At 42.6% G+C, this 27584-nt stretch overlaps 1 protein-coding gene across 3 annotated transcripts; it reads right to left on the bottom strand.

Annotated features, from left to right (window-relative positions):
• Positions 1-18: 18 nt before the first annotated feature.
• Positions 19-25855, bottom strand: homer1b (homer scaffold protein 1b). Of its 3 annotated transcripts, XM_022211264.2 has the most exons (10): positions 25678-25855; positions 25050-25455; positions 19873-20029; positions 17975-18106; positions 15055-15147; positions 11738-11886; positions 3382-3538; positions 3015-3125; positions 2848-2928; positions 19-2745 (listed from the first exon to the last, which is right to left on the bottom strand). In XM_022211264.2, the coding sequence occupies exons 2-10, from the start codon at positions 25052-25054 to the stop codon at positions 2554-2556; spliced, it is 1077 nt and encodes a 358-aa protein (XP_022066956.2). In that variant the 5' UTR covers positions 25055-25455; positions 25678-25855; the 3' UTR covers positions 19-2553. The 3 variants fall into 3 exon arrangements, with proteins under 3 accessions (XP_022066956.2, XP_022066955.2, XP_022066957.2); XM_022211263.2 differs by lacking the exons at positions 25050-25455; positions 25678-25855 and having other exon boundaries at positions 19873-21027; XM_022211265.2 differs by lacking the exons at positions 19-2745; positions 2848-2928; positions 3015-3125; positions 3382-3538; positions 25678-25855 and adding an exon at positions 10354-11468 and having other exon boundaries at positions 25050-25559.
• Between the last annotated feature and the right edge of the window lie 1729 nt (positions 25856-27584).

Genomic DNA, 27584 nt, shown 5'->3' with positions numbered 1-27584 from the left:
AAAGCGATTTGCACACACTGAATTCTGCGGTCACTGTATTTGAATATAAAACATAGCATTTTCTCAGTTCACAGAGGTGTGTTCTCAGCCTGGTGGGGCTGTCTTTGTTTGAATTCAACAAAGGATTTAGTTTGGCTGAAGCACCAACAGGTGTGTCTCCTGATCGTATTTTTTTTTCACCAGCATTTTGCTAAATCCTTTCACCTGCAAGCACACAAGTCTCACCAATCTACGAACATCATTAGCCTGAGGTACCTCTTTAATATCATGAGTTCAAAATTACTTTAAATAGTCAAAAATATTGCCAGTCTTCTCATACCTCTAAATACAATAATAATACCTACATTTAAATACCATAAGTTACAAAACAGGAGAATGAAAAGCTTCTTATCCACTACTGTACAAAGGCATTCATTAACAATAGCATTAATATGAAGGTTTTCCATCTCTGTCACTCGACTGTCAAAGTTAAACCAGAAAGAAAAAAAAAAAGGTAACATTTCCCTTTACATGAGTCTTATTCCAGTGTATTAACCTGTGTAGCTAACTACAGAAAATAATTATAATATACTGTGCTAATACTAAATGCAAATCTTGACATATAATGGGGTTACAGCAGTGTAATAACACAGTGCAAACAGGGTGCTCAACTGAAATATAAGATAGGTAGCACCTCGTGAAGGTAGAGCTTTTTAGAAATTGACTTGGAATTCAGGATTTTACCGGCACAAGATCTGCTTTATACAGCAGGTGAATGTTTTGGTACAGAATGTGTAAAACACTGTGTTTACATTGTGTTGTTACGCATTTTCAATACACAGAGGAGGTTCTCATTGCTTACCTACAGACTAGATACTCGTGGGTTAATACACAACAATAAGCCACTGCAGGGTGTTACTGCATTTGAGTTGTTCATCCATTCATTTACAATGCTGTCATGAGTAGAAAGTTGTCTTATACAGTTCTATAATTGTATCGTCAGTATTATATCCTGTGTAAAAAAAAAAAACTATAGAAACTGAGTACAGTTCTGGATTCACCTGTGAGGAGTGAAAAATCTGTGGCCAGTTTGACTGAGGGTGTGGATTTCTACGAATACGGAGATGACACTCTATAAGCCCTTCACGATGCACTACTTCGACCAGACAGGGCTGCCACACAGTTTTACGGTCAACAGTAGTACACTTTCTGTTGGACGGTGGGGGGATCAGCTTAGTTGCATTTGACCTATCTGCATGAGTCCACTGAGTAGAGTACCTGATAGAGTTGGATAGAGGTGTCGTATAGGGCCTGTCTGGTATTGCTCAGTGTGTGTGTGTCTGTGTGTGTGTGAGAGGGTGGGAGGGAGTGTGTGTTCAGGTGTTTGTGTAGGCCTTGTTGTCCAAAAGCAGGGTCTTTCTCTCACAGCACAAAACGCACACACACACACATTTTTATATACAAACGTGTCCACTTTTGTGTGCTTTTCAAGGCACACGTTACGTCAGGCCTCGTTCGGGAACACACACCACACTGAGTTTTGGCAGGAAGACAGGTCAGACGTCTGTGATGCCGGAAGCAGTCTGGATGCAGGAATTCTCGTGTCAAATGTAGCGTTGGGATCGTGTTGTCTAAAATTTCTGTGTGGCATGAATAACGCCTCGGAAAGATTCAATATTCATCTATCATATAGGATTTTAAATCTGCTGTGGATATACACATAAAGTCTTTCATTTAGCTAAACTCCATTTCCCAGCAGCCCCGTGTGTTCATCCAGGCCAACAGGTAAGACCGACTGGTTTACTGAGAGCCGTCCTTTAATTCCCAGCAATGCTCCTCTGGCAGGCCGAGCTCAAACGTGGGTTCGTCTGTTCAGCTCTTCTCTGTACAGTAAGTCACTTTGGATCAAAGCATCTGCTAGTTAGAGGACAATATTTTCGGGGGATTTGGCAGCTTTGGCGCAGTTCTCTGAGTCTTAACAGCAATTATTTCCACATGACTTTCAACATTCCCCTTGGGGGGGCAGTTTAGAGAGGAAGAAAAGGGTGTGTGTGTGTGTGTGTGTGTGTGTGTGTGTGTGTGTGTGTGTGTGTGTGTGTGTGAGCGACATTGTGATGCTGCAGCTCTCCAAGTCAAACAGTAGGTGGCACTGAGGCACAGTTCTCAAGTTAACTCTTTGTGAGAGTGTGTGTGGGTGTATGTGTGGGTGGAAGTGTGGGTGGGTGGGCAGTTGCAGTGAGCCACAGCAGGCGTCTCTACAAACGGATCGACCAGTTCAACCGAGGTGATGCCTACACCAGCCAATCAGAAGGCAAGCTGAGGTAGTCCCTGCGTCGTCTTGATCTACAGGAGTGCCAGCGGTCGGTAGGAACTTGATGCCTGCTGGGTAAAAACTGGGGAATCAGCTGCCCTTTGTGAGCAAAGTGTGAACGTTGGGCAGTGCTGTGTCTCAGTTTCAATGTGTGTAGATTGTTTGAAGAAGGAGGCGGGCAGGATTGGTTGTGGGTGAGTCGTGGGGCGTCAGAGTGTGAATTATCATATGGCTCTGTTTGTGGGAATTTGGCATCTCCATCTCTAGCTGGCCTCCTCTATGAGCCGAGCCAAGGTGTCTCTGAGCTCCGTCAGCTCAAAGATCTTGCCGTCCAGCAGCTCCAGCAGCGTCCGCAGGCTCTTCCTAAAATTCTCCTGCTCCTCCTGGTTCTCCTCCAGCCGCTGCTCGGCACCGGCCAGCTGCTCCTCCAGAACCCGACTGCGAAGCTCCGTCTCCTGCAGGAGGAGCAACAAATTTGTTCATGTTTTATGAAAAGCAGTGGATCTTTTTTATGCAGATTCATAAGACAGGGAAGAGTTTCACTTTGTTTCACTCACCTCCAGTTTCTGGGTAAGCGTGTCTTTCTGCTCCATCAGGTCATTCATGGTTTCTAATTCTTCTTTCAACTTTTCCATTTCCTGGAGAACATAAAAAAAAGATTAAAAAGCTGCGCAGCAAAAATGTCATTACTTTTCAAGACACACAAAACACCCAGAAAACACACCTCCTCTTTATCTCTTAGTGTATTCTCTAATTCCTCTATGGTTTGGTTCAGCTCAGTCTTCTGGGATTTGATCACCGGGGTTTGGTTGCTCTGGCACTCCAGCTCCGTCACCTGCAAGGACAAGATGGGATCATCCTGATTCAGATCCACCAATAATAGAGAGTTTGGCACAACAGAGGCCTGATCTTAGTCTCATTCCCAGACTCCCTTCTCTTTTCTCTCCCTCATGCTCACACTCGTCTCCCTTTTGTTTCGTTCCCTCTCATCCTGACTTCACAGCATCCCCTGAAAGTGATCCTTCCAGTTTGATTTAAATGATTTAATCACACATGAAAACAAACAAGCATTCCTTTGCCCCGTCGCTCACCCGTTTGTGTAGTCTCTCTGCCTCTTCCTGGTAGGCAGCCAGTTGCTGTTTCCACTGTTTGACATTGGCTGTGGACTCCAGCAGAGCTGCCGTTAGCTTGGCATTGTTCCCCTTTAGTGCCTCCAGCTCAGCCTCCCAGTGTTTTGTCATGGCCGGGCTGCAGAACACAGGGATATGCACGTTAATAGTTTACCAGCAGTAGCTCAGGATTATAAGTGCTCCTGTCTGGATGCAAGCTGGCGTAAATCTACAAAGTCACTGTGAAGGTTTGTTCACACAAAATTACAGTATCAGGCCATCATATAGTCTTTCAGCAGCCAGTAATTAATTCTTCCACTTTTTCATCCATCCAGTTTGTTTTCCTTTCATGTTCACATTTTGTATTAGTTTTCAGAATCGACCCACCCATTAGAACTGTTAAGTTTATCACAAAACATAATCAGCACTGAAAGTTGTTGTGTTGTTTTTATAATTGTCTTTCTAAAACATTTTTCACTTTTCTTTGAAACCTGCTGTTTTTTTAGGCCTCATTGAGCTGAACATTATTTTTCAGTGAAATAATTATTATTTATGGGCTTTTCTGATTAAATTAAATACCAGCGGAAATACAGTATGTTGTGCTATTTATCACTGACTAGACTAGTGTCGATGCGCAAATAGGATAGTTTGTTTGAAACCCCTCAGTGGTGCAAAGTAACAACTGTGGTATTACTGTAAGAATGTAGGGATAAAATTCAACAGTAGAACATAAATAAAAAAGGCAATCTTGCATCTTTTTTTTGCATTTCAACATTTACATATGATGCTTGATTTTTCGTGGTGCACAGAGCCTGGATCTCTCCTTTTTGCCTCTATTAGTCTGTGAGTGATGCAGAAAGCGGTCCTGAGTCTAGCGCCTCTCATCAGTCTGCTAGATGATGCTGTTTCAAAATTGTAGATGACTTTGAATAAGAGGCATCCTCGTTCCTCCAGGAAAAACCTCATCTTCAGTGTCTTCTTTTAATTCAAGTATGTAACAGTTAATCAATAAAATAGCGAATACATACAAGAGATATTTCATGTCTTACATAGTAGCTTATGAAGTGTTACGTCCTATTTCATCACTTCTAAAACCATATCTCCACAACCACATAAAATAAAATAAAAAAAATCACTTGTAATGCTCTGAACCAGGGCCAAATGTTTGTCCTGGTTTTTCTCTGGCATCACATATTTCCCACATCTTGATCCTGTATTTCCCAGGTTTACATGGCACATACTGTGACCTTTAAATATTACGAGTTCTTCCACTGAAACATCTGGTTACCTCCGCCAAGGAGGTTATGTGACACCCGGCATTTATGTGTCTGTCTGTCTGTCTGTCTGTCTGTCTGTTAGCAAGATAACTCAAAAACACCTGGGCAGATTCAGATTAAATTTTGAGGGGACGTAGACTATGGTAAGAGGAAGAGCTGATTTAATTTTGGTGACAATCCGGAAAGGATCCTGGATTCTGGATCACTTTGAATTTTTTAGTATGTTTTAGTATGTGGTCCAAAATATGACAAAAACATCATAGGTTAGTATGTCGTCCAACAAAGTGGAGCAAGGTGTCCAGATAGCTCAACTGGTTAAGAAGGTGATTCGTAAACAGAACTGTGTCAGAGACACAGGTTTGATTCTAGCTCATGGTCCTTTACTGCATGGGTTTCCTGTTTTCCTCTCTATCCTTGGCGGAGGTCTGCACTCTCTGAGTGCTTTTCTTGTTAGGGATTGTGGATGATTAGCAAGCTCTAGACCAAGCCCCAAATCTCTCGATTCGTAGCAATCTTGTTGTGCGAGACTCCAAATCAGGTATCTCTACTGTCTAAACAGATGCTCTATGACAGCATATGAAACGCCTGCAAGGACATGGCGGTACAAAAATGCCACATCAGACTCTGACAGCCGTAAACAAAAGATGGATCTGTATAAACCGATGTATGAAAGGAAGTCTGTCTGATCTACCTTCTTCCACTTTCATTTCAACACCTGTCTCTTCTTAAGTTTGTCATATTAATGACTATAGCTTCTATTAGCTCTGTAAGGAACAGGGAACAGGGATTTGACGACATGAGTCCAGGTTAAAGTATATCTTGTCAGCTCCTGATAACTTTCTCTGTTGACAGTTTGCTTCAGATGGAAATAAACACCAGGAAAATGTAACTGGACAACTATAAGCTCTACAGGACTATCCTCTTCATCACTGAGTGTTCCTCATCGGTGCTCTCATACTCAGGATCATATTCTGTGTTTTCGTTCACTTCTGACACTTGTAATGCATCTTCACTGTTAATTTCATCCTGCCTCTCCTCCTCACCACTATCAAGATTGAAGACTTACGTCATTGTTGTGGCAGAGAAGAAATGTGGGCGATGCTTCAAGGAAGTTTCAAATCCAAGAGCTGCCAGAATGTTACTCTGTAGTACTTCAACAATGCTGGGAATATTTATGACCGTTAGTACTGGTTAGGGTTAGCTTAAGTACATGAATGTACGCTGATGCACAGTCAGTGGCTGTGTATGTGTACATTTATACGGGTGTCTGGGAGTGCAAGCCTGTCCGTTTGAAGGAAGACATGTTCTGAAACTCTAAATTTTACACTAATACTCTTAATTTATTCTTATAGCTGGTTATTTTTGACTGTTAACGTCAAAGATGGCCAAATCCAGAATTGACAAAAACATTCCAAACCGATCATTGTCTCAGTATAATCTGTGTGGACGATAGCATCAAGGTTGTTCCCAAATTGGATTAAACTACATCTTTAAGAAAAATCGGATCAGATTTAAACCAGAACACACCAGGAGACAAAGACTGCAGTGGGCACTCAGGCTGGAGGTTGGTACTACAGGCCAGTAGGCTGTGAAAGCAGCCGTCTGCCACAAGAGTTGTAATCTGAGATTATATCCTCAGACTGGCTGGAGCCTAATCTGGTCCAGCTACTCACAGCCGAGAAGATGAGATGAGAGAAAGTGATTGAATGTGACTGAATTTCACGATGGAACGACAAGTGGGTGAGATAAAGGCAGATAGGGGGAAAATGTGGTCGGGAGTTCAGAGTTCTTTACTTTAGTTAGGCCCAAAATTATTCTTAAGTATGCTGAATTTAGATTTATGGTGATTTTTTATTTGGATACTTTATTTCTTTTAACTGCATGTTTCTATTGTGATTTTGTTCCACTCCTCTTAAGTGATGACTTCCAGGTCTTTCAGGTTGAAGTGCTCGTTTCCATCACTCTGATTTTCAATTCCTCCATGAGTTCTTGGTGGGATTCAGGTCTGGACTCTGTCTTGGCCGCTCCAACATATTGATATTTTTTTCTGTTAACCAGATCTTGACCACTTTGGCTGTATGTTTCAGATCACTGTCTTCTAAGAAGGTCCAGTGCTGCTTGAGGCTAGTTTTTTCTGCCTTATGTTTTCCTCTATAATCTTAATGCTGATCTCTTTTCTTGTGTTTGCTTTGACAAAGTTGCCTGAAAAAACACCCTAAAAGCATTACATTCTCACCATCTTGCTTGATTTTAGAGACAGTGTTCTTGGTGTGGAATGTTTCTCGCTGGTTACGCCAAATAAAAACTACACAACTGTGCCCAAATAACTCAATTTTCACCTCATCTGACCACAGAATTATTGAGCAAAAAACTTTTTTCTTTGTCCAGGTGAGCTTTTGTTTGCTTGTCTCAGAGAAATGGAGTCCTCCTTGGTCAGCGTCACTGGAGATTAGCTTTGATTAGTGTCTGTGTTTGTCTTGAGATGCTGGAACCAGAACTGCTCAGATTCATATGGATGGCTTTGATAGTGAACCTTGGATTGCTCTCGGCCTCTCGCACTACTATTTTTGCCAGAGCAGGAGTCATTTTGGGCTTATAGCTTTTCTCCGACTTGTGAGCCGCCACCATGTGCGACTGGAAGTCCTCACTAAACCGTTTGATTTGAAATGAATTGATTAGAATCCTGCTATAAAAAGGTTGATTTGCAACGGTACAGAATCTTGCAATTTTCTGAAATAATTAGCAACAATTTCAATAAACAATGCTGGACATTGCACTTTTCCCTCAATGTCTTGCCATCTTTTGCCACTTGTTTCTGTCATGTCCATAAAAATTCACTATATAGCAAAATTTGGAATAGCTGGGAATACTTTATGGCTTCACTGTATATTGTATATTGTATTATTATGTATTTAGTACTTAAACTGTTCTGTATATCATGTAGAAAATGTAATATGAGATACATTAATGAACACAACTTCCTGAAGGGAAAATGTTTCCGTCGTGCACCTCCACTGTTAGATCTGTGCACTGCATGCAGTCATTTCAGATTTATGTAATGCCCACTCCCTGTCTCTCACATAATATCGTACTTTGGCGGGAGGATGCATGAGATCTAAACTCTGTCGAGCACCAGCATCAAGTGGAGTATCTTTGAATAGGGGCTCCTACTCCCACATGCTTCACAGTAATTCCTCACAGCGGTACAAACACACACACAGAAAAAACACAAAAGGAAGCTTAGCTCACTCAAGAGCCGATGAGCGTCTGCGTGACCCATAACAACGTTGTTTTCAGTTTTGTTCCTCCCCCTCACTGACACACACATATAGCCCACTGTACATGCTCACACACTGCAGCAGCACTCCACTATGCCATAACACCCACTCTGTGAAGTGTAAAAGAGAGAAAGCCCAGATCACTCTGGACTCCCACGGCGCCTTCAGTTCTTACACAACAGCCACCCCCTCTGTGAGTGCAAGTGTGTCTGCATGTGTGACGCATAGGAGGGAGACGACACTTCATCCTACACATGCACATATTAACTGACACACAACTACACACACACACACATACACATAGAGACGGAGCAGAGCTGTCACCAAGGCAAGCCGCCCCGCCAATGTATAAACCCCACACACCAGCCTGGAGAGCCAGAGTGCAGGCGAGACGTCAAGATGTGAAGATGGAGACAGACGGAGAAAGCAAGGGAAAGCGACGGAGGGAGAATTACAAGAGAGGAAAGGGTGCAAGATGTTTTGACAATGGTGTTCGTCTTCATTAAATGAGTCGGGCTGAAAGGTTTCAGGGGGAACCTGAGCACAATTCTGGCTGAGGACAGCAGAGCAGAGGGGAAGGTGTGTGAGACACATGGAGGGTAAGTTAGCTGCTGCAGTGTGACCGAGCTGCTCACAGCGGAGATGATGTGATTATTTAAACAGTACAAATGTGTTGTTGTGTGAGGCTGTTATGTCGGTTTGACTCCACTTCTTACAATGCAAGGTTTAAATGTGTGCTGTTTAAGAAGTCAAAAAGTACGCTATTCTTGCTTGTATCAGCTTGAAATTGTTAGCACAATTTTTGCACTGTTTTTTATTAAAATAAAAAATATTTTCTTAATTGCAATGTATCTGGCAAAAAAAGATGTGTTTTTATGTATTTCATCTCTGTGAGCCACATCCTGCCCACTCAAAGCAGAATGTGTCACAATGAGAGACAGAGCAGGACCAGATTTTGTGCAGTCTTGGGTTCATATTTTGTTTTAATTGTTTTTAAATTCAACGTTTATCTTTTGACTAAATTCTGATTGTTTTTGTGGTTTGGACATAACCTGTACACACTGCCAATACACCATAAGTCTTGAATAAAACATCAACGCTCTTTTTTGTGTTTTACTACTTCACAATGTCAAGGATCATTTCCATTCAATGCTCGAAAAAGCTGACAAACTCAAAGCGTAAACTTGTTGGGACACAAAAGGTTTCTTCTACAGCCCTCTTGTGTTTTTGCCGCGTCCTGACTGCTGTTCGTTGTCAGGTAGGTTCATCCTCCTCTCACAGCCGCTCAAGAAGCAGGGAGGCAGAGCAGTTGCCATGGCAGCACCGGAGGAACAGAGACTTTGGCACAGTCTCCTTTTTGCACAAGCCTACCGCAAACGCCTACATCCTCCAACACTGGGAGACCATTCACACACAACCCAGGCAGCCGCAGCAAAAAGGTCTTACAATAATCCAGAAAACCATTCAAAACCAGTCCAACGCAGACCTGCCAAACCCGCCTACATCCTGATATAAAAAAACTCTCTCACAGCCCTGCGTACAGCTGTCTCTCATCCTCCACCTCTCTTCCTCTGCCCGAGGCACCCACACATACCTGCCTACACAGACCTGCTGAACAGCACTCTGCTGAACATGCCACGGAGACAAGTCATCATTTAATTCCAGACACATGGCATTACCAATACTCACAGAAGTCTGTTGCAAAAAGACAGTAAACACCTGTGTGTGTGTCCAGGTATTGAATCTTGATTTGAAAAGCATATGAACACACACATTCAAAACACACTAGTAATATTTTATTCTTTTCTTTTTGTTATCATTGACACTCTTAAGCAAATGGCCAGAAAATACACACAAACCGCAGCACAAGGCGCATGTGATGAAGCTACTGTAAACGATGATAGATGTGAGATGATACACAGTAGATATTAGAAGAACAAGTATGACTCATAGAAAGAAAGATGGACAAAGAGAAGGTTATGTGGCAAGATATCTGGATGGTCGTTCCATCTACACTCTCTGCATATGCCTCTGAGAAAATGTGAGACTGAGGTTGGCTTGTTACGTCCACACTTGCCATCATGAATGCCGAGAGTCGACCCCGTCTCCCACGCATGCAGCATTAATAGACACATCAGCAGCAAGGCTGCAGCAGGCAGTGGGTGTCCTCTCTACATCCCGCTCTCACTGCTCAGATCTGTGAAGCCTCACAGAGTTCATCATGTAGTGGTTGGGATTTCTAAGCTTTTACCTTACAGAGTTTCTCGCATTTATGAAAAAAATACCTCTGAGTGCCTTTAAGGATCTCTACATTGATGCTTAAATATCTAAAAACGATGAAGTTTCTCAACTCAGATAGCGGTACTTAAGCAAAAAATAAAAAGAATAATACATTAAGCGATTGATTGATATCTTTAATTAATATGAATCGCAGCCAGAGATAAAAGTGGCACAAGTTACAGAGATTTTACAAAAGAAGAGACCTGTGTGTACAATCGACTACAAGTGACAGCGGATAACATTTCCTCTCCTGAGAAAGAAACACTTCACTTACTTAAACAGCTCCGACTGATTGTCCATTCCCTTCTGTTCACTTTATTTGTTGTAGTGAGAGTGTGTGCAGTTGGTGGATGTTTCTGTATCAGTGACTCATGTACAGACTTTATATACAGTGCACCTCTCGCTGTCGTTCTCCCAGGTTCTGACACACACTCCCTCTGTGTGTCTGTCTGTCTTGCTCTCTCTATGCCTCCCACTACCCACAGTGTGTTATATAAGTGTTACATAAACGCTTCATCGACACCTTTTTGGTGATGAACCTCACAACCACACCTTTTCAGAAAGCCATTATACAAAGCAAAATATTTATATGGCTCTTTGACCTCTTTATCTTATACAGTCGACTGAATAGAAACTATTGTTAACAAACACAAGGAACATGAATTGTCCATTTCAGTATTTAGTCTGCGAACATGACACAAAGAGGAATGTACATAACAGTAGTGGTGCATGCATAGAGGTGACACCAACACCTACTCACTCAAGAGAATTGAATTTCCATTTAAAAAGGATATTATTGCATTGCAGTGGGCATACATGAAATTATAAATACGTGTGAGTTTCCTCACCGAGCATGCTCAGATTGAACAAAATAGATAACTTAAATAATTCCTCAAACCTGAGAAACATTCAAAGTTACATCTTTTGCTGGTCCAGTGTGTGAATGTCACTGATAAAAGATTTCATTGCACCCATTTCATTGCATTCCTCCTCGCCGGAGAATTGCTGATCTTACCATAGTTATTAGCAGTTACTAAACAAGCAGAGCACCAGGTTTTTGGAAAGAACACCCTCCCTGTTGCTGGCCTGCAATCAGGCTCTTGTGTTTTTTTTTGGAAAACTTTGTGCCTGAACATTTTTTTTTTGTTTTGCGTAGTTATGGTGTTGCAGCAGTCAGGACTTGTACTGACATCCCTATCAGAAAGAGCAGACCCGACAAGTCTTAAACTGCTCCCTGGAGAGGAAAAACACGAGAGAGCAGCGGTGAATAGAGGGAGTTTACTGCAATGCTGACATGCAACGTATACAGGTGCACGCGGACACAAAGAGAAAAACAGAAGAAGAGAAGTGTCTGTGCTTTAGACAAACAACACAGAAAAATTAATGTTAATCAATCAAAATCACTATTGTTTGTGTGAGTGACAGTGACAAAATGTGATCAGACCATAGCATCTGTCACTGATGACAAACATGACATTGAACGCATCACTGCGTGAGTGGTACCTGTGTGCGAAGGCCAGTGCGTTCTGCGATGGCTCTGGACGGCTGTCTGAGTTCGGAGTCGTGTCACAGATCTCATCTGTGCCGTTGATGTTTTCCATCGGAGGAGTCACGGGAGTCAAAGGCGATGAGAGTTCGCCTCCCGGAGACTCCTGCGTGTGAGACAAAGTGGTTCAGCTGTTACTGTCAGATATAATAGTCCAGCAAACATAACTGATGATACAACAGAAATATTTCAACCGTTTTATTTGTACTCACACTGTTAGTTAGATTAGACAAAGCAGGAATCTACTGTAGAATATTTGAAATGCTCAACGATTTAACCAGACGAGGCATTTGTGACAATCCTGCATTAATAAATATCCTCCTGGTGTCAATAATTTAAAAGAGTAATGATTGAAACTATAGTGAAGTCATAAAAGCTTTTACAGCTCCTACATTTTTAATTCTTAATGATGTCTGGCTGCTTCTGCCAAAGAAACACTCTGAGGCATTCAGGAAATTTAGCATTACCAAGAGCAGAAACATTGATTGGCTGGATTAAATAGAAGAAGAACTGGATAGTTGTTCGCATGAGTAAAGAACGATGCCAAGGCTGAAGTGGCGAAGACAAAATGAGCCCAACTTCTGTGCTGCAACTAATAACTATCCTAAATTTAAATGAATCTGTGCTTTTTTCAGTTTCTGACGGATTAATTGTTTCCTCAAGATTTCAGCACCTCAGCGTCAAATGTCTCATTGTGTCAGGCTAAAACTTAAAGATATTTCATATGAAGTGACTGAAAAAGAAACAAAGTTGTTGTTTAATTTAAATGTTGAATCAAATAATTGTTTCAGCGCTTCAATCATAAGCAATGCGTGTTACTGCAAGGTAAAAGGTGTGTGGGTGACCTCAGTGATGACTTAGTACAAAATTGCAGTAAGATAAAAACAAGAACGCTATAAATAAATTCTTAGAAAAAAAAAAGATGAATGGATAAATCTTTCCCATATATGAGCTCAGACATAATAAATGAAAGCTTTGTGTGTGTGTGTGTGTGTGTGTGTGTGTGTGTGTGTGTGTGTGTGTGTGTGTGTGTGTGTGTGTGTGTGTGTGTTTGGGGATGCAGTTGTCTCTCACACTGATAAAACACTGCTGCGGTGCTAAAAACTCGACATCTTACTGAGCAGCTCCACATTCCTATAGGCTATTAAAGTGGCTGTCTATAGCAACGGGGAATTACAGAATTACAGATTAATTCTTATCTTTATATCCCATACAACCACTGAATTATACAAGAGACAAATCATTCAGCTGCTGCACTTACATAAAACAAAGCTATTAGGACTCAGGGCTCGGGCACAATACAGTCGCACAATGACACTGCCTGTATGCCTCTAATGGACAAGAAGGAAGTGAGAGATAAGAGGAAGATTATGGCTGGTTTTACATTTTGTGCTCCACATTCATTTGTATATTATTTAACATGTGCTCGTGATGCATTCCCCCGGGGGTTTGGCCCATTGGGACCAGCATATAGCGCTTAGCCCTCATCTTGTTTTAGTGGAACAATTTGTCTTTCTGCGTTCATTTAGAGGAGAGAGAAGTGAGGTTTGCAAGGGAGCTGGCAGGCATGTGGGTGAAACGCTGACTGTCAGCAGTGAAACCCAGCAGAAAGCATCAGCAGTCCACTGCAGGATCGTATCAGGAAGGCCGCAGCCTTCAGCCTCTCTCCGGTTTGGCCACTACAGCGCCGCCGTGGCCAGTGTGGAAGCAGCCTTTAACCCCTGGTGAGGAGAAGCTGTCCTCTTGGCTTCATTAAAACACATCTTCACATGGGAAAGAACAAGGTGCTGTAGCATTTCAGCCAATATGAGCTGTAGCATTAAGTAATAGAGCGCAGTACAGCAGAGGGCTGCTCCCCAGCCTCTGTAATGAACACATGAGGACATGAAGCCTGTTAACGGGTCTTAGATTAAAGAACAGATTTCTCTGGGGATTCTCCCCTGAAACAAGTTAATTTTCTCTTAGACGCAGTAACGCAGACCCTAAAACATGCTATTATTAGATATGTCTTGGCAAACAAATATCCAACAAACAGGCTAACGGTGTTCTTCATCTCTGTCTTTTTCTGTTAATTTTTAGGCGGAATACATGCTGAGAAAATGTAGCATATTAGACTATAACAGGACGCAATACTGATTCTCCACGATTGAAGCGTCATGTCCATACATATTCACTACCCTTATGTAAGCATCTTGTCATTTGCAATGCAACATTTCCTGATATGCAATAATAAATCCTCTGCTTTATTAATACGTGTACAATATATGTACACATTTTATTTATTTATTTATTTATTTTACAATTGTACAGTTTCATTTAGCAGACACTTTTATCCAAAGAGGAGATACAACACAAGCAAGGATCGAGTCAGGAGAAAACAACTTGGAAAAAATCCATAAAAGTTCAAGCTTAAAAAAATAAAGTTTGAGAAAAAAACAAGTTCAAGCTTCAAATTCTTGCATGTATGTACGTTGTTATTTTTATCAAAGGTGTACTCGATCATTTTGTTCTGGTCACATCATGACAGAATCAAAGTCTAAAATCAGTATCAGGACTAAACTACTGCGGGTACCAGTTTTTGCATTTCATGAGAGTATTATAAAGTGCTTTGCTATGCTTTTTGCGCTGCTACATTTGTGCAACAGATATAGCGAGTGGTTATTCAAGATTGCATTTAGAATTTCTGGCCTTTTTGGCATGTGACACCTTCCACAAACAAACAAACAAACAAACAACAGCAACAACTAAAACCATTTTAGATGTCAAAGCAGTGAAATGATCTGCTATTGCACAAAAATCTTAAATTGAAGAAGTCTTTCTTCTTTTCTCGTCAAATAATCTTCTCTGAAATGTACTTTGTGGCAGGTTGGGAATAACTAGCATACACAATAACAACAAGACCTAGATCTGCTACTTTAGCTTCAAGTGGAGTCTGTGATTCAGGAGAAACACGGCAGATGTTTAGTTTCACATATTTAGATAGTCAGCATTTGCCAGATTTACTGTTCCTCTTCCTCCCACTGCCCCTTTTTTCCCTTTTCCCCCATTTGCCTTGCCCTTCCCTTTCTCTCTGTCCTGGTTCAAATGTGCACAGCTGAACTCATATTGTGTGGGTCAGTGTGAGCCACGTGGTTTGTTTCCCATTTACAGAACGGACAGCACTAGCATTAACATTTGCAAAACATTTGCACCTGTGACCTGCTCACCAGCTGTGACACACAACACGCGTGACAGAAATGTGAAGCAGCGTTGGCAGTGTTGGTCAGAAACATACCTGAGAAGGAGACGTGGCCATCTCCATCTTTTCTTGACTCTTCTCCTTAGCGAGCCGTGCTGCTTCTTTATACTCTGCAAACTTCTCTGCAAACTGGACACAGAGGACAACCATCAGTGTGGACGGTAATTCCTACAATGGTGTGTTTTAATCTGTTCACTAAAGCCATATGTGCAGAGAGAGAGAGAGACAGAAAGAGAGAGATCAGTATGTAATAGGTCAACTGTGAAGGATAGGGAGAAGCTGTTGCCAATAACAACCCACAGCTGAACTTAGTGAAATATTACCCATAATTCCTAAGCACAAACATGACCTAACTAGGTCTCTGTGGGTAACATTTGCAATAGAAATAACCACACACAGAGCAGATCAGACTGTGGCATTGTGCTTTCCTGCAATCAGAAGTTGTCGGTGGCTGAAGTTGATCTCCAGGTTATTTTAGTAGAAACTAAAGATACATCCAGCGAGCCCGAAGCGGTAAGGTGAGCTCAGCCTCGGGGCTTTGAGCAAATATAAACACTCTGGCTCATACACTCATCCTGTTAGGGTGTGGTTCATCACTGACGCTGCCCCCACAGTTTTACACAGTAATTTAGCAGATACAGTTCTGCAGAGGTCTGAGTGGTGAGAAAATCAAATTGACAACTCTGCTGGAGCCGGTCTGGTGTCCGTGTGTCCGCCATTAGTGGACCTGCAATAAGTAACTCAATATCATTTCACTTCAGTGCAATATAATAGTTCTGCTACGTTGATCTAAAAGCAGTCGTTCTCACTGTAAGTGCCTCAGGTGTTGGCTTTGCAGTTATCTGAGAAGTGAATCTGATTATTTCAACTTAAACTACAGAAAGAGATACTTCCAATTTGCTCTCTGTTAAACTGTGTATTGATACTCCTCAGACACAGTTCCTGTTAACACTGTAATTACTACAGTAAGGCAGTCAAAGCAAAGATGCCCTACATTTGCCAGTAAGATGAAAAAATTAACAAAGATTTGGCCTCTTTAGTTTGTGACCATGACTTAAGCTTTCTAATGAACTGTGTGTCAAATACAAAGCATCCTTTTATGTTACTATGATCTCTACTTATTTACAAGTCTAACTGAGATTAAGACAGACATGAGAACAAATCATACATCTCAAATTCAGTGACACTAAATAATTGTACTGCACATATTTTCCCATTACGACTGGCTGCCTTACAGCCATATCTATATTTGTAACTGGCTACTTAGCAGGAATCAGTAACAACCTGCTGAGCACAGCACCTTCTTGTTGAGGTACTCTATTTCAAAATAACAGTCAAAAATAATGCTGAGATATCGTGACTTTTAGTGAGCCGTGCGCCAAGAAAAAGCCAAAACTCAACAATTCTGGTGTCATCAGGGTTGTTTTCTCACACTTGAGAGTTACAAAAGACATTATGCAATCATTTTCACGGATCATATAGTGCTTCTCACGATGAATAAACTAAACTCGAACTGTCGTCTTGAATAGTCAAAGCATTCTCTAACACTGGCACACACTGCAGAATTGTCTGATTGCACCTCACTGTAATTCTGCTACTAGGTGAACAAAGCTGCAGCTTGTTAGTATTTTTTTAAACTAATCACAGTCATGTCTGGGCTGCACAGTGGATAGCACTTTCGCCTTGCAGCAAGAACATCCCCGGTTCAAATCCCGGGGTGGATCTGGGCTCTTTCTGCATGGAGTTTGCATGTTCTCCCTGTGCATGCGTGGGTTTTCTCCGGGCACTCTGGCTTCCTTCCACAGTCCAAAAATATGCTGAGGTTAACTGGTTACTCTAAATTGCCCGTAGGTGTGAATGTGAGTGTGACTGTTTGTCTGTATATGTAGCCCTGCGACAGACTGGCGACCTGTCCAGGGTGTCCCCTGCCTTCACCCGAGTCAGCTGGGATAGGCTCCAGCACCCCCCGTGACCCTAGTGAGGATAAAGCGGTGTATAGAGAATGGATGGATGGACAATCATGTCTGGTGAAGCAAAGCCCAGGATGCAGCAGTGGTGTCCCCTAAAAACAGTGATGGGGGAATTGTAGAGCGGTGAGCACAAAAACCATAAACAAACTATCACTATCGCCTCATTGCATGCTCCAAATCTACTCCAAATCTTGAATCTTTCAGTGTGGTAGGTTGCCAGTCAAACAACGTTGCTGTTTCTCGTAGTGAAGCGGCTTTTTTATTACCGTAACATGTCGTGAAAAGGAACGAGAAACTCGAAATGTGCTGCGAATGGAAGGCATACACCTGCAGTCTACATCATCAGACTAATATCAACGTAAAGCGTCCCTTTAAACTCTGAAGCACAACCACTGTGTCTGAACTTTGTGCTGAGCTTTGTAAAGTTATGCACAGTTTGACTCTTATGAAACAAAACTGAACAAATGAGTTAAAGAGTTTAAGATGCTTAAAAAGTTGTCGAGGGAGGAGAGAACACCTGAGCTGACAACCTTCAGGCCACAAGACCACACATTGCTAATGCCTTTAATATCAAGAATTCTTATCAGCCTCATTATCCTTGACTTCCTGACCCAGAGGACTCGGCTGTACTGCTGAGTTTGTGTGTGGTTGTGTGTCATGGGATGCTGAGTGCCTCCTCGGTTCACAACGGAGCTTAATCATGCTGCAGAGGTGAGAAATCACCACCTCACGAGGGAACACACACACATATACAGAATTTTCATAAACACACCAACACACTCAGAAAAAAAAAAAAAAAAAAAAACGCCCAATCAGGGCTCACTGCCAAGCTTTGGGGGAAGCTGTAGCAGCTACAGTGAAAAGAAAGCTGAAATGTCATCCTCTCTCAGAGACCAGGGGGGGAAGACAAGACAACAGGGTTTGTACTAGATGTGGTTTGTGTGTGTGTGTTTGTGTGTGTGTTTGGGTGGAGAGGTGTGCGGTACCTTGGATAGATGATGCTCAGTCGAGAATCCCAATCCGTAGACGGTGTTTGCTCGACTGTCCGCCCACTGGCCAAACTTCTGTGAGGTCTTTGTGAAAGTCATGTTGGGACTGATGGTGCTGTTGATTATTGCCTGCAAAACAGAGTCAACCCACTTAATATATCTTAAATTACCTTTACTGCTGCAGTGAGTATCATATTCGTACAAGAGAGGCTCAGATCCCGAGAAGAATGTAAGTCTGAGTGTGTAGTTTTAGTTCATTTGAGATTATTTGCACAACAGATGAAATGAAAGAATAGTGTTGATCTTAAACTACTAATTGCATGCACTTATTAAGCAAAACTGACATAAAAATCTTTGCTTGCAGCTCCCCAAATGAGACGAGTTTGATGTTTTTCTCTGTTTTGTTAAATAAATTAATTTGCAAAATAAAACGAGGTTGTTGAATGTGTCAACTGGGACTTTTCAGGAATGGGATTTTTCTAATTTTCTGTCATTTTATGAACTAAATCAATCAAAATAAGTGAAAAGCACGTTAAGTTAATAGTTTTAACGCTATACTTTAGCTTTAGCAAAGAGCACTGTGTGCCATGGAGCTTTATTGATGTTCAGAAACTCATCAGTGAGCTACATCTTCTTCTTCACTATGAACACAGGTAGTTTATTTGGATTCGGCCCCACATATACCGTCCTGTAATACTCACTGCAGCATCAATTCTGCCAGCTGTCAACAAATAGGCAATTTATTTGTTGTTTGAGTAACATTTTTTAAAAACTACAGTATCACACTCTTTTAGAAAAGTAATGAGCCTTAGAATATTTCTGATTAGTTGCCAAAGATTTACATCTTCGCTGGGAAACAAAGGGTTTCAGGTTAGTATAATAGGCAAGTGGTAACAGTCAGAGAGTACTGAGAGAAGGACTAATGGTGTGTTTTCACAATATTTGTTGGACAAATAAATACGTAGAACATTTTCAGGGTTATCTTTCAATTTATACAAGCTATAATTGAAAGCAACCTCTAAATCTTATATAAGTCAGCTGCCTTTGTTAAATAACACTAATGGAGAACAAATTAATGTCCGATCAATTAGCGGTGTTGCGTAATGTTTGGCTTTCTGGTTGGCATCAATATATAATGATGAGCATGTGAAGGGTAGCAGTCAGAGAGTGTGTGTGTTACACAATAGCTGAGTCTGTCGATCTGTTGCTGTATGATATGACACGATTGCTAAATTGACCATCAGAAATGATCCACACACACACTTTGTGATCACGAGCTCATCCGTCAGCAGTTCACATTTTTTTGACCTTAGAGCCCAACAGCCTTCGAACTTTTCTGTCTTTGCTGCTCCAGTTATCTCCTCCGCCATACATTCCTCTGGCACTGTCATCTGTTTTTCTAATTGAACTTCACCCCCACTTTTTTCCATAACTGGCAGACAGAGTGCATGTGTGTGTGTCTGGTCAGTCCCTATAAACAACTCTAATGTGCCGTCAGTCACGCCGAGCTACCTCGATCCCACCACGTCTGCCCTGGATCTCTAACCAGAATATCTCGAGATAAAAGCGTCAACTCTGAAGTGCAGACAGACACACAGAAATACAGCAGTCGCATGCATACACACAATGAAACATGAGCTGACGATCTTGGAAGCTCCTGCAACTCTGAGCTCTTTTAAGATATGTTTGCACTTTGGTTTCCAGTGTAGAGCATATTAACACCATTAACACTTAGATTTACAGTGCCACTCAAATCTCCTCGAAGGCTGTTTAATATGTGTAGAGACAACTATCCTGAAACATCTGGAAGATCTTCATAAACCTACATCAGACGAGCAGAAATAAGAAATTATCCGGTGTAATGTCCACGGTAACTGTGTGAACGAGGCGCTCACCTTGGTGCCGTCCAGGCTGATGATGCGGTAGACGTTGCGCGTGCTGTCGTAGAAGTAGGAGACGGTGACGGCATGCTTGCTGGTTGGCAGCCAGTTCTTCTTGGTGTTGGGATCGATCTGGAAGACGTGGGCCCTCGTGCTGTAGATGGGCTGCTCCCTGAAGGGGACGAAAAAGAAGTGGTGAACCTCTTTGTGCCGCAACACCAACGTTTCGCCAAACCCGGCGCCCGCATTGAAATTTCTGTTGCCCACGGGGGAGTCAGACCGCCCTGGCAACCGTATTACCAACTCGGCATCCTCCATAGTTACACCACAGAAAGAGAGACTATCAAAGAGCCACTAGATACACTCATTGTCCTGCATATGTGGATAACAAGATTACAGCTCAGTGCCCATTGTCTCTCTACTTGTAAACTGCCACACGAAATGCATGCAGCTACCCAACAGAAACTCTCCCCGTCTTTCTCTCTGCGAGGCAGCTCCGTCTCTCTCTGCTCTGATATGGGAATGCCTGCAGTACTCAGTGAGGGTCACACAGGGGAACACAGGGGGAAAAGGAGAGGGTTTCAGGCTAAATATAGACAGTAGGCCGTGGTTAACTAGCATAGACACACCCCACAGAACTGCAGTTTCCACAAACACACACATGCATACATATACATACAAACAATGACACAAAACTGCTGTAATTCTAAATTAGTTTTTATACTTTTGCATATCTGGGTTCATGCCTGCGTAGCTTGGACCTGCAAGTGATCAAAACTCCATGCTGGGTTCAACTGACACGACCTAATTCGTTATTGACCTCTGTTTGACACCCAAACCCGAGTTTAGATTCACCCCCATTAGTGTTGGGAATTATATAAAAGGGTCATCTTTGTTTTTTGACAATCAGCCGCTCATTACTCATGCACCACCTCCACCCCTCATCCATCTATCCCCCCACTCCCCAGTTTGCTCTTACAATGCCCTCATATATTGCAGCATTGTTGGGGCTTCTTGGGTAATATCTACAGTCAGTACACACACACACTCAAAGCGCAGGGTGCTGAGGGAGATATTCTGGGCTGGCAGTGCTGGCAGAGCACGAGATAGAGAAGTGCTTACACTGCACTGTGGGGGTGATGGGGGACATCAAAGGCTTGCTGTATAAATGAATATTAAAATTCAACAGCAGCCCCCCTCCTGTGTGTGATTAGCCAAGACTGGGAAAGAAAGAAAGAAAAACACGGAGACAGGGAAAGAGCGAGGGATGTTAGACAGAAGGAGAAAGAGAATGAGGGGGAATGTGGAGTATAGGAAGTCAGAGAGTGAATCTGGGATGATTAATGCCGCTCCACAAAGCTGCTTGTGGAGTGCTGCGCGCGAATTATCATAATCATCGACAGCAGTGTAAGTGGCAGTACTGTGAGTCATTTCAACTCTCTCCCAGCACGCATCACACAAGCATGGCCTGTCCGTATGATCCGCGCAATAGCCGCTTGGCAACTGGCATCGTTTTTCATTGCATAATTTGATGGAACTGTGGCAAATTTCACTGTTCTTGTTGCTTGATTGTGTGTGTGTGTGTGTGTGTGTGTGTACCAAACACAGGAATGTTCTTGTGCTTTCATTTTTATATGAATGCCTGTGCCAAAGAGTTTTGTTCCAAAATGACACCCACTAGTTGTCAGAAAAAGCATTACTTACTCCTACAATTGAACTTTTCAAAGAAGGCAAAATAAATGATGGAATGTGATTTAAATAAAATGATGCTTTCTTATAGAACAGAGCAGTGATTTCTAGATATTTTCCCTTCCTAAAAAGACTGCATAGCTACAACATGAAAGGCATTGGATCCATCATACAGGCTTTTCCACGGAGATTCTGGTCTGCGCCAATAGCTAGCAGTTCTTTGATTCTATGGAGGTCAGTTCAGTGTATGTGTTGATCCTCTTGCACTCCAGCGATGAACTCGGGTTTATCAACAGGAACACATGCAAAAGTGTCAAAATGAAATGCTGCAGGGATGTTAGACGCCGTCTGTCTTTCCTCAGTGCATGAAGGAAGTTCATAGAAGCTATAATGGAGAGGACAAAAGGGACAAGTAAGAATGTAAGCAAGGGGGTAATTTCAGTGGGTTGTGAGTGAGTGGGAAGGAAGTAAGTCTGGAGGAGGAAGAAAAAGACAGAGGAAGAGTAGGAGGAGGCGTTTAGCATGCAGTGCACTGCGTGACACAAGGGCAGGTGATGGAACGTGAATGTTAAAACAGAGAGAAGGCCGGCAGAATGAGAGAGGGAGGAAGAGTGATCAAGTGAGAGAAGATGGGAGGAAAACGTGGAGGAGGTGATGAATGTAGGAGAAACCACAGCGCTGATGAAACCACCCATCTTCTGGGAGAAGAAGACGAAGGGAGTGGGATGCTCTGAACTGCATCACAGTGTGGTATAAACAATTATGTGAACTATGGCTGCTCAGACATTCACCAACAGTTGAGACTCTTAAAAGTGAAAAGCCTGCTGAAGTGTCAAAAAGCAACTGAGTATGTCTGAGATACTTTTACTGACCTCAGCTTTGCACATATATGCACTGATGGCATTGTTACAAACATGCCAGACGTCTGGAAACATTCAGAATTGAATGTGCTTGCGTCAGAGTACTTTTATTGATGAGCAGTACACTTCTATGACTGATATGATGAGGAATGGATTTACAGTTTTCCCTGTAAACTTTCAAATTGACATACCAGCTGCTAAAGATTTATTTTGCATCAAATTACAGTAATTACTTTAATGCAGGCTTTAACTCAGTGGCATTTAATTTTGGAAAGTAGAGCTACTATCTACAGGTGGATTAATAGGGACAGACTGGCTTCCCTGAGGCTGCGGTGTTGTGGATTAAACCTTCAGTACAGACAAACTATATATTAAAAAAAGATGATTTTGATTTTATTTTCACATGTTTACTAATATTTCTGCCTCCACTACTAAAAATACACCTTAAAAGGAACATGAGTGTTTTAGTTGTAACTACTTTCTGCCAAATAAGCCATCATGTATCATGGTTTAAAATAATAAATGGAATACAAAAGCTGCAAAATAAACATTAACCAAAGCTAGATACTACTGTTTGTTGTTATTTTTTAAAGTATGTTTAGGTATGGTCCTCACCTTAACTCAACATACACCATATGGTCCATGGACAGCACTTAACATGAACACAAATACACATCTGCATTTCCAGGAGTGGCAACAGGTGTGGCCTACAGCACCTCCTGTGCTTTAGGGGTTTGATGAACCGATGTGAACACAGTTTTGAGTCACAGCTTCCACACATGTGTGTCATTTTAGACCACAAAATGCAGCATTTCATTTCCCTCTTCAGTGTGTTCCCTTTAACTGTGCAGCTGCCCCCCTTCTCTATCTGCAAATGCTGACGGTGAAACAGAAGTATAATGAAACACCCATCTCAAGAGATCTCCCTCACCATCTCCACCCCATCCCTCTCTCTCTCTAGAAGTTGTCCTTGTTTCCAGAGTTGTTCATTATTTCAACAGAGTAGATCTTGAACTCGAGTGTCTTATTTAAGGTAGAGAGAGGTCATTAATGAGAGAGCTCCCTGTTGCTTCTGGGAGTGGTTGGATGACCTAAGATGTAATCACACACAACCCAAGGCAGGGAGTCTGTCTGTGCATTGATTGCATTTGCAAAAGGAAGTGAAAGCACACCAGAGACTGTTGATAGGCATCTCCAGTTCTCGTCCAACGCTAACGTTCTCCGCTGTGCCATCACCATTAAAGCTGTAAGAGGCTTATTATTGTGTCACGAGGCCGGAAGTGAAATATGACTCTATCAGTCTGGGCCAATACTGCCAGACAGGCAACCAGACAACAGATCCACACCTCTGTGCGCTTTCATCTCACCTGCAAGTGCACATAAGCAGCACATAGTGACTTCAATCAGTTTACAATTTATTCCACTGCCGATCAATTGAGTCATTTAGTCAGTTGCATAACAGCAACTTAGTCACCAGTATGGCAGAGCCCGGTGGAGAGCTGGAGCTGAGTGGGACATGGCTGAACGATGAGCTGCCCACACCGTAGGAGGGCAGAGTGGGCGACTGGGAAGCCTCCAGTGTACTGTAAATAGTTAATGCAGGAGTTTTGGCTGATGCCTTGAAATCTCGCCATGCCTGTGCCATATTGTTAACCTCCTGCTGTGCAATTAATCACAATGAACTGCAGGAGACAGCCATTAATGAACGGCAGGCTTGGGTGGGGGAAATGGACCGCTGAGCTCAGGGTTAGGGGACATGCAAATGAGCAATGCTGTGTGCGCACTAGGCGGCTATTTCACTGATGGGTGCCTGTTGTTGGAGATGTGTAGCAGCTTTAAGGCAGCGGTTACCGTGCTGCCATAGAGACAGAAAGCCGCTCTCTGTCACTAGAGCCTGGTGCAGCGTTGTAGGTATTGACATTCCCCTGCTTCTCACATTAGACTGTTCCCAAGCCTTGTCAAGAGCTGGATACAGAACAACATGTACAGTTCATCAGACCACTGTCTCCAAATGAGAAGAAACGCTGCTGTTGCTCATGTCTTCTTGCAGAATTATATAACTGTCTATAATGTAGTTGGAGAGTAAAGAGTGGGACAGAGAGACCTAGAAAATTGTCTTGCTGTTCTGTGGCAGAAATAAAGAATTGAGCACTAACAAAGAATTGAAACTTTCTGCCATTTTGGTGAGCACACCCAACGCTCATCCAAGACCCACTGGTGTAGTCCAACTTTGGGAATCGCTGCAGATTTTAAGCATGAAAGTTTGGTGATGGGGAAAACTTCTGCACTAGCATTATTGTGTAAGCATGTTGGGCCTAGAGCGTATTCCCATTATTTTTTACCAAGCAGATTGTATTTAGAGGTGAAAATGACTAAGTTGTCATTGCATGCACATCAAGGCCATGAGAGTATCACCAGTCAACCACTACCAGACAGAATACCAGAACATGCACCCACCATAAGCCTCATCAGACGTCATGTAAGACAGACAGATGCGTCTTTTTTACGCATTGACCCTGTCATTGTGTGGTTTCCACGGCAGGGAAGTTCATATCCTGATATGAATACAGAAAGAGGTGATGGAGGGGGTAAGAAGAAGAAGAAAACTCCAGTCAGCCTGTTGGGATAATAACCCACACTTACCCCATTGTGGCGGTTGGAATGAAAGGCGACACCTGACCGCTGATCCTTTTCGCTGGCAATAAAAACGTATCTCTAGGATTGGCTGCTGCTGCGTATGAAGGTCTTTTTCCCCCCTCTCTCTCTCTACACGACAGCCTCCACAGTATCACCGTCGGTGCGTCTGCAGGAATTTGATGACAACTGCTCCATTCCCCCCTTTCCGCTGTCACCGCATTAATTCACACATACATGTCGTTCTGCAGCGCATGGCACACAGGGCTGATCTTCTCCTTCTGGTGGTGATGGAGCGGCAGAGGCAGGAGATCCAGCGCAGAGGCTCCAATGGAGATCCGGCAGGCGCCCTGCTGTTGTCGTGTAAATTACAGATCCTCACTGGGAGAAGGGTGGAGAAGCCCTGCTGCCTGAACTGGGAAAGACAACCCTCATTTAGCCAGTAGATAAAGCGCAGCATCACACTGTCCACCCGCGTCTCTCGCTCCCTCTCTCTCCCTCCCTCTCTCTCTCTCTCCCTCCCCCTCTCACAGGCTACACCCCCACTCTCTCGCTATTTCACAGCTATTCCACACTCTTTATTAGCGGTGCATTCCCTAATAAAGTCATCCCTTGTGCTTGCAACATCAATTCCTACCTTCTTTTTTGCCTCTCCCCTCCCTGCTCTCCTTATCAATGCTGCCCCTGTGAAGTCGTTTGCATTAGATTAAAACGATCTCGCAACACTATGTGCTCTTTATTGATCTCAGCCCCATCCATCCATCCATCCATCCATCCATCCATCCATCCATCCAACCATCCATCCATCCACAGACCCTCCTCCCCTCCCATCCACATCTGGCTGATGCATCCGTTTCCCTCCTACTCAGTTCATGTCAGTATTGAACTGCCTACGTCACGGCACCGTCCTCCGCAGTGACGTCACTCGGCGCTCAGGGGACTGATGCCATTTGATGCTTTGTTGTTTTAAAATAAGTTTGTGTGCAGGGAAGTAGCCCACTCACCACTGCCGCAAAAAGGGAGGGAAAAAAACGTGATTCCGAGGCTGCAATGTGATGTGATTTCTCGCTCTCGTAGCCACGTTTTTTTCTGAACATACCAGCAGATAGAGAGGATGCTTGTTGATCTGCCCAGTGAATGGTGACTGTGGTCTTTGTTATAGTACAGCCTGATAATAAACAGCCCTAAAAATAACCTGGTTTGTTTTCCCATGAGTTGTGCGTCCTGTTGTCTGTCAGTGAATGTTTGGAAATGTGGAAAATGACGTTTAATTTATTCTGGAGTGATTCAATCATGCACCATCTAACGAATATCTGTGATACCTGCTTCTTTCATTCACATTATCAGCATGTTTTTCTTCTCAGCACTCAATTCATGTCAGTGTGATGGAATTGTATGCTATCCTTATGCATATTTCATGTGAAGGTTTGTCTCTCGTCCAGTCTTTTTTTGCACCAGGTGGCGAGTTTGACCCCGAGGGCTCAGAGTCCACAGGAGGCCTGATCTTGTTCCTTGAATAAATGAACAAATAATTCTGTGGAGGCCATAGCGGGCCTCACATGTACATAAAGCTTGATCAGTGAGTTAGACAGTACCCAAAGGGAACTGACCACACCTCATTTCCCTCTGCTGGGAGAAAAAAAACTTTCCTTTAAGACAAAGCATGACTTTATACCTTTACCAGATAGCAAACTATGGGTGAATCAATGTTGAATCTACACACGTGGACAAAATTGTTGGTACCCCTCAGTTAAAGAAGGAAAAACCCACAATTCTCACTGAAATCACTTGAAACTCACAAAAGTAACAATAAATAAAAATTTATTGAAAATTAAATAATCAAAAACAGCCATCACTTTTGAATTGTTGATTAACATAATTATTTAAAAAAACAAACTAATGAAACAGGCCTGGACAAAAATGATGGTACCTCTATAAAAGATTGAAAACTATTTGACCAGAGTGACATGATTAACTCAGGTGTGTCATTTAATTGACATCACAGGTGTTTCCAAACTCATAATCAGTCAGTCTGCCTATTTAAAGGGAGACAAGTAGTCACCCTGCTGTTTGGTGAAAAGGTGTGTACCACACTGAACATGGAAAACAGAAAGCGAAGGAGAGAATTATCCCAGGACATCCGAAAAAAAAATTATAGACAAACATCTTAAAGGTAAAGGCTATAAGACCATCTCTAAACAGCTTGAAGTTCCTGTGACAACAGTGGCTCATATTATTCAGAAGTTCAAGACCCACGGGACAGTAGCCAACCTCCCTGGACGTGGCCGCAAGAGGAAAATTGATGACAAATTGAAGAGACGGATCGTTGGAATTGTATCCAAAGAGCCCAGAGCAACCTCCAAAGAAATTAAAGGTGAACTCCAAGGCCAAGGTACATCAGTGTCAGATCGCACCATTCGTCGTTGTTTGAGCCAAAGTGGACTTCATGGGAGACGACCAAGGAGGACACCACTGCTGAAAAAAACTCATAAAAAAGCCAGACTGGAATTTGCAAAAATGCATGTTGACAAGCCACAAAGCTTC

This window comes from Acanthochromis polyacanthus, chromosome 7 (genome assembly GCF_021347895.1).
Source record: "Acanthochromis polyacanthus isolate Apoly-LR-REF ecotype Palm Island chromosome 7, KAUST_Apoly_ChrSc, whole genome shotgun sequence".
Classification (NCBI taxonomy): Eukaryota; Metazoa; Chordata; class Actinopteri; family Pomacentridae; genus Acanthochromis; species Acanthochromis polyacanthus.
Note: the sequence above shows the minus strand (reverse complement) of the source record. Positions and strands in the feature narration are given on the sequence as shown.

Bases quoted from the DNA above. Each gene is read 5' to 3' on its own strand.
- homer1b (XM_022211263.2), bottom strand. From the start codon at position 20,175: ATGGAGGATGCCGAGTTGGTAATACGGTTGCCAGGGCGGTCTGACTCC. The intron at 11,887-15,054 runs GTATGTTTCTGA...TCTCACACGCAG, and splicing joins TGGCCACGTCTCCTTCTCAG to GAGTCTCCGGGAGGCGAACT. The intron at 3,539-11,737 runs GTACCACTCACG...TGTGTTCTGCAG, and splicing joins GCACTGGCCTTCGCACACAG to CCCGGCCATGACAAAACACT.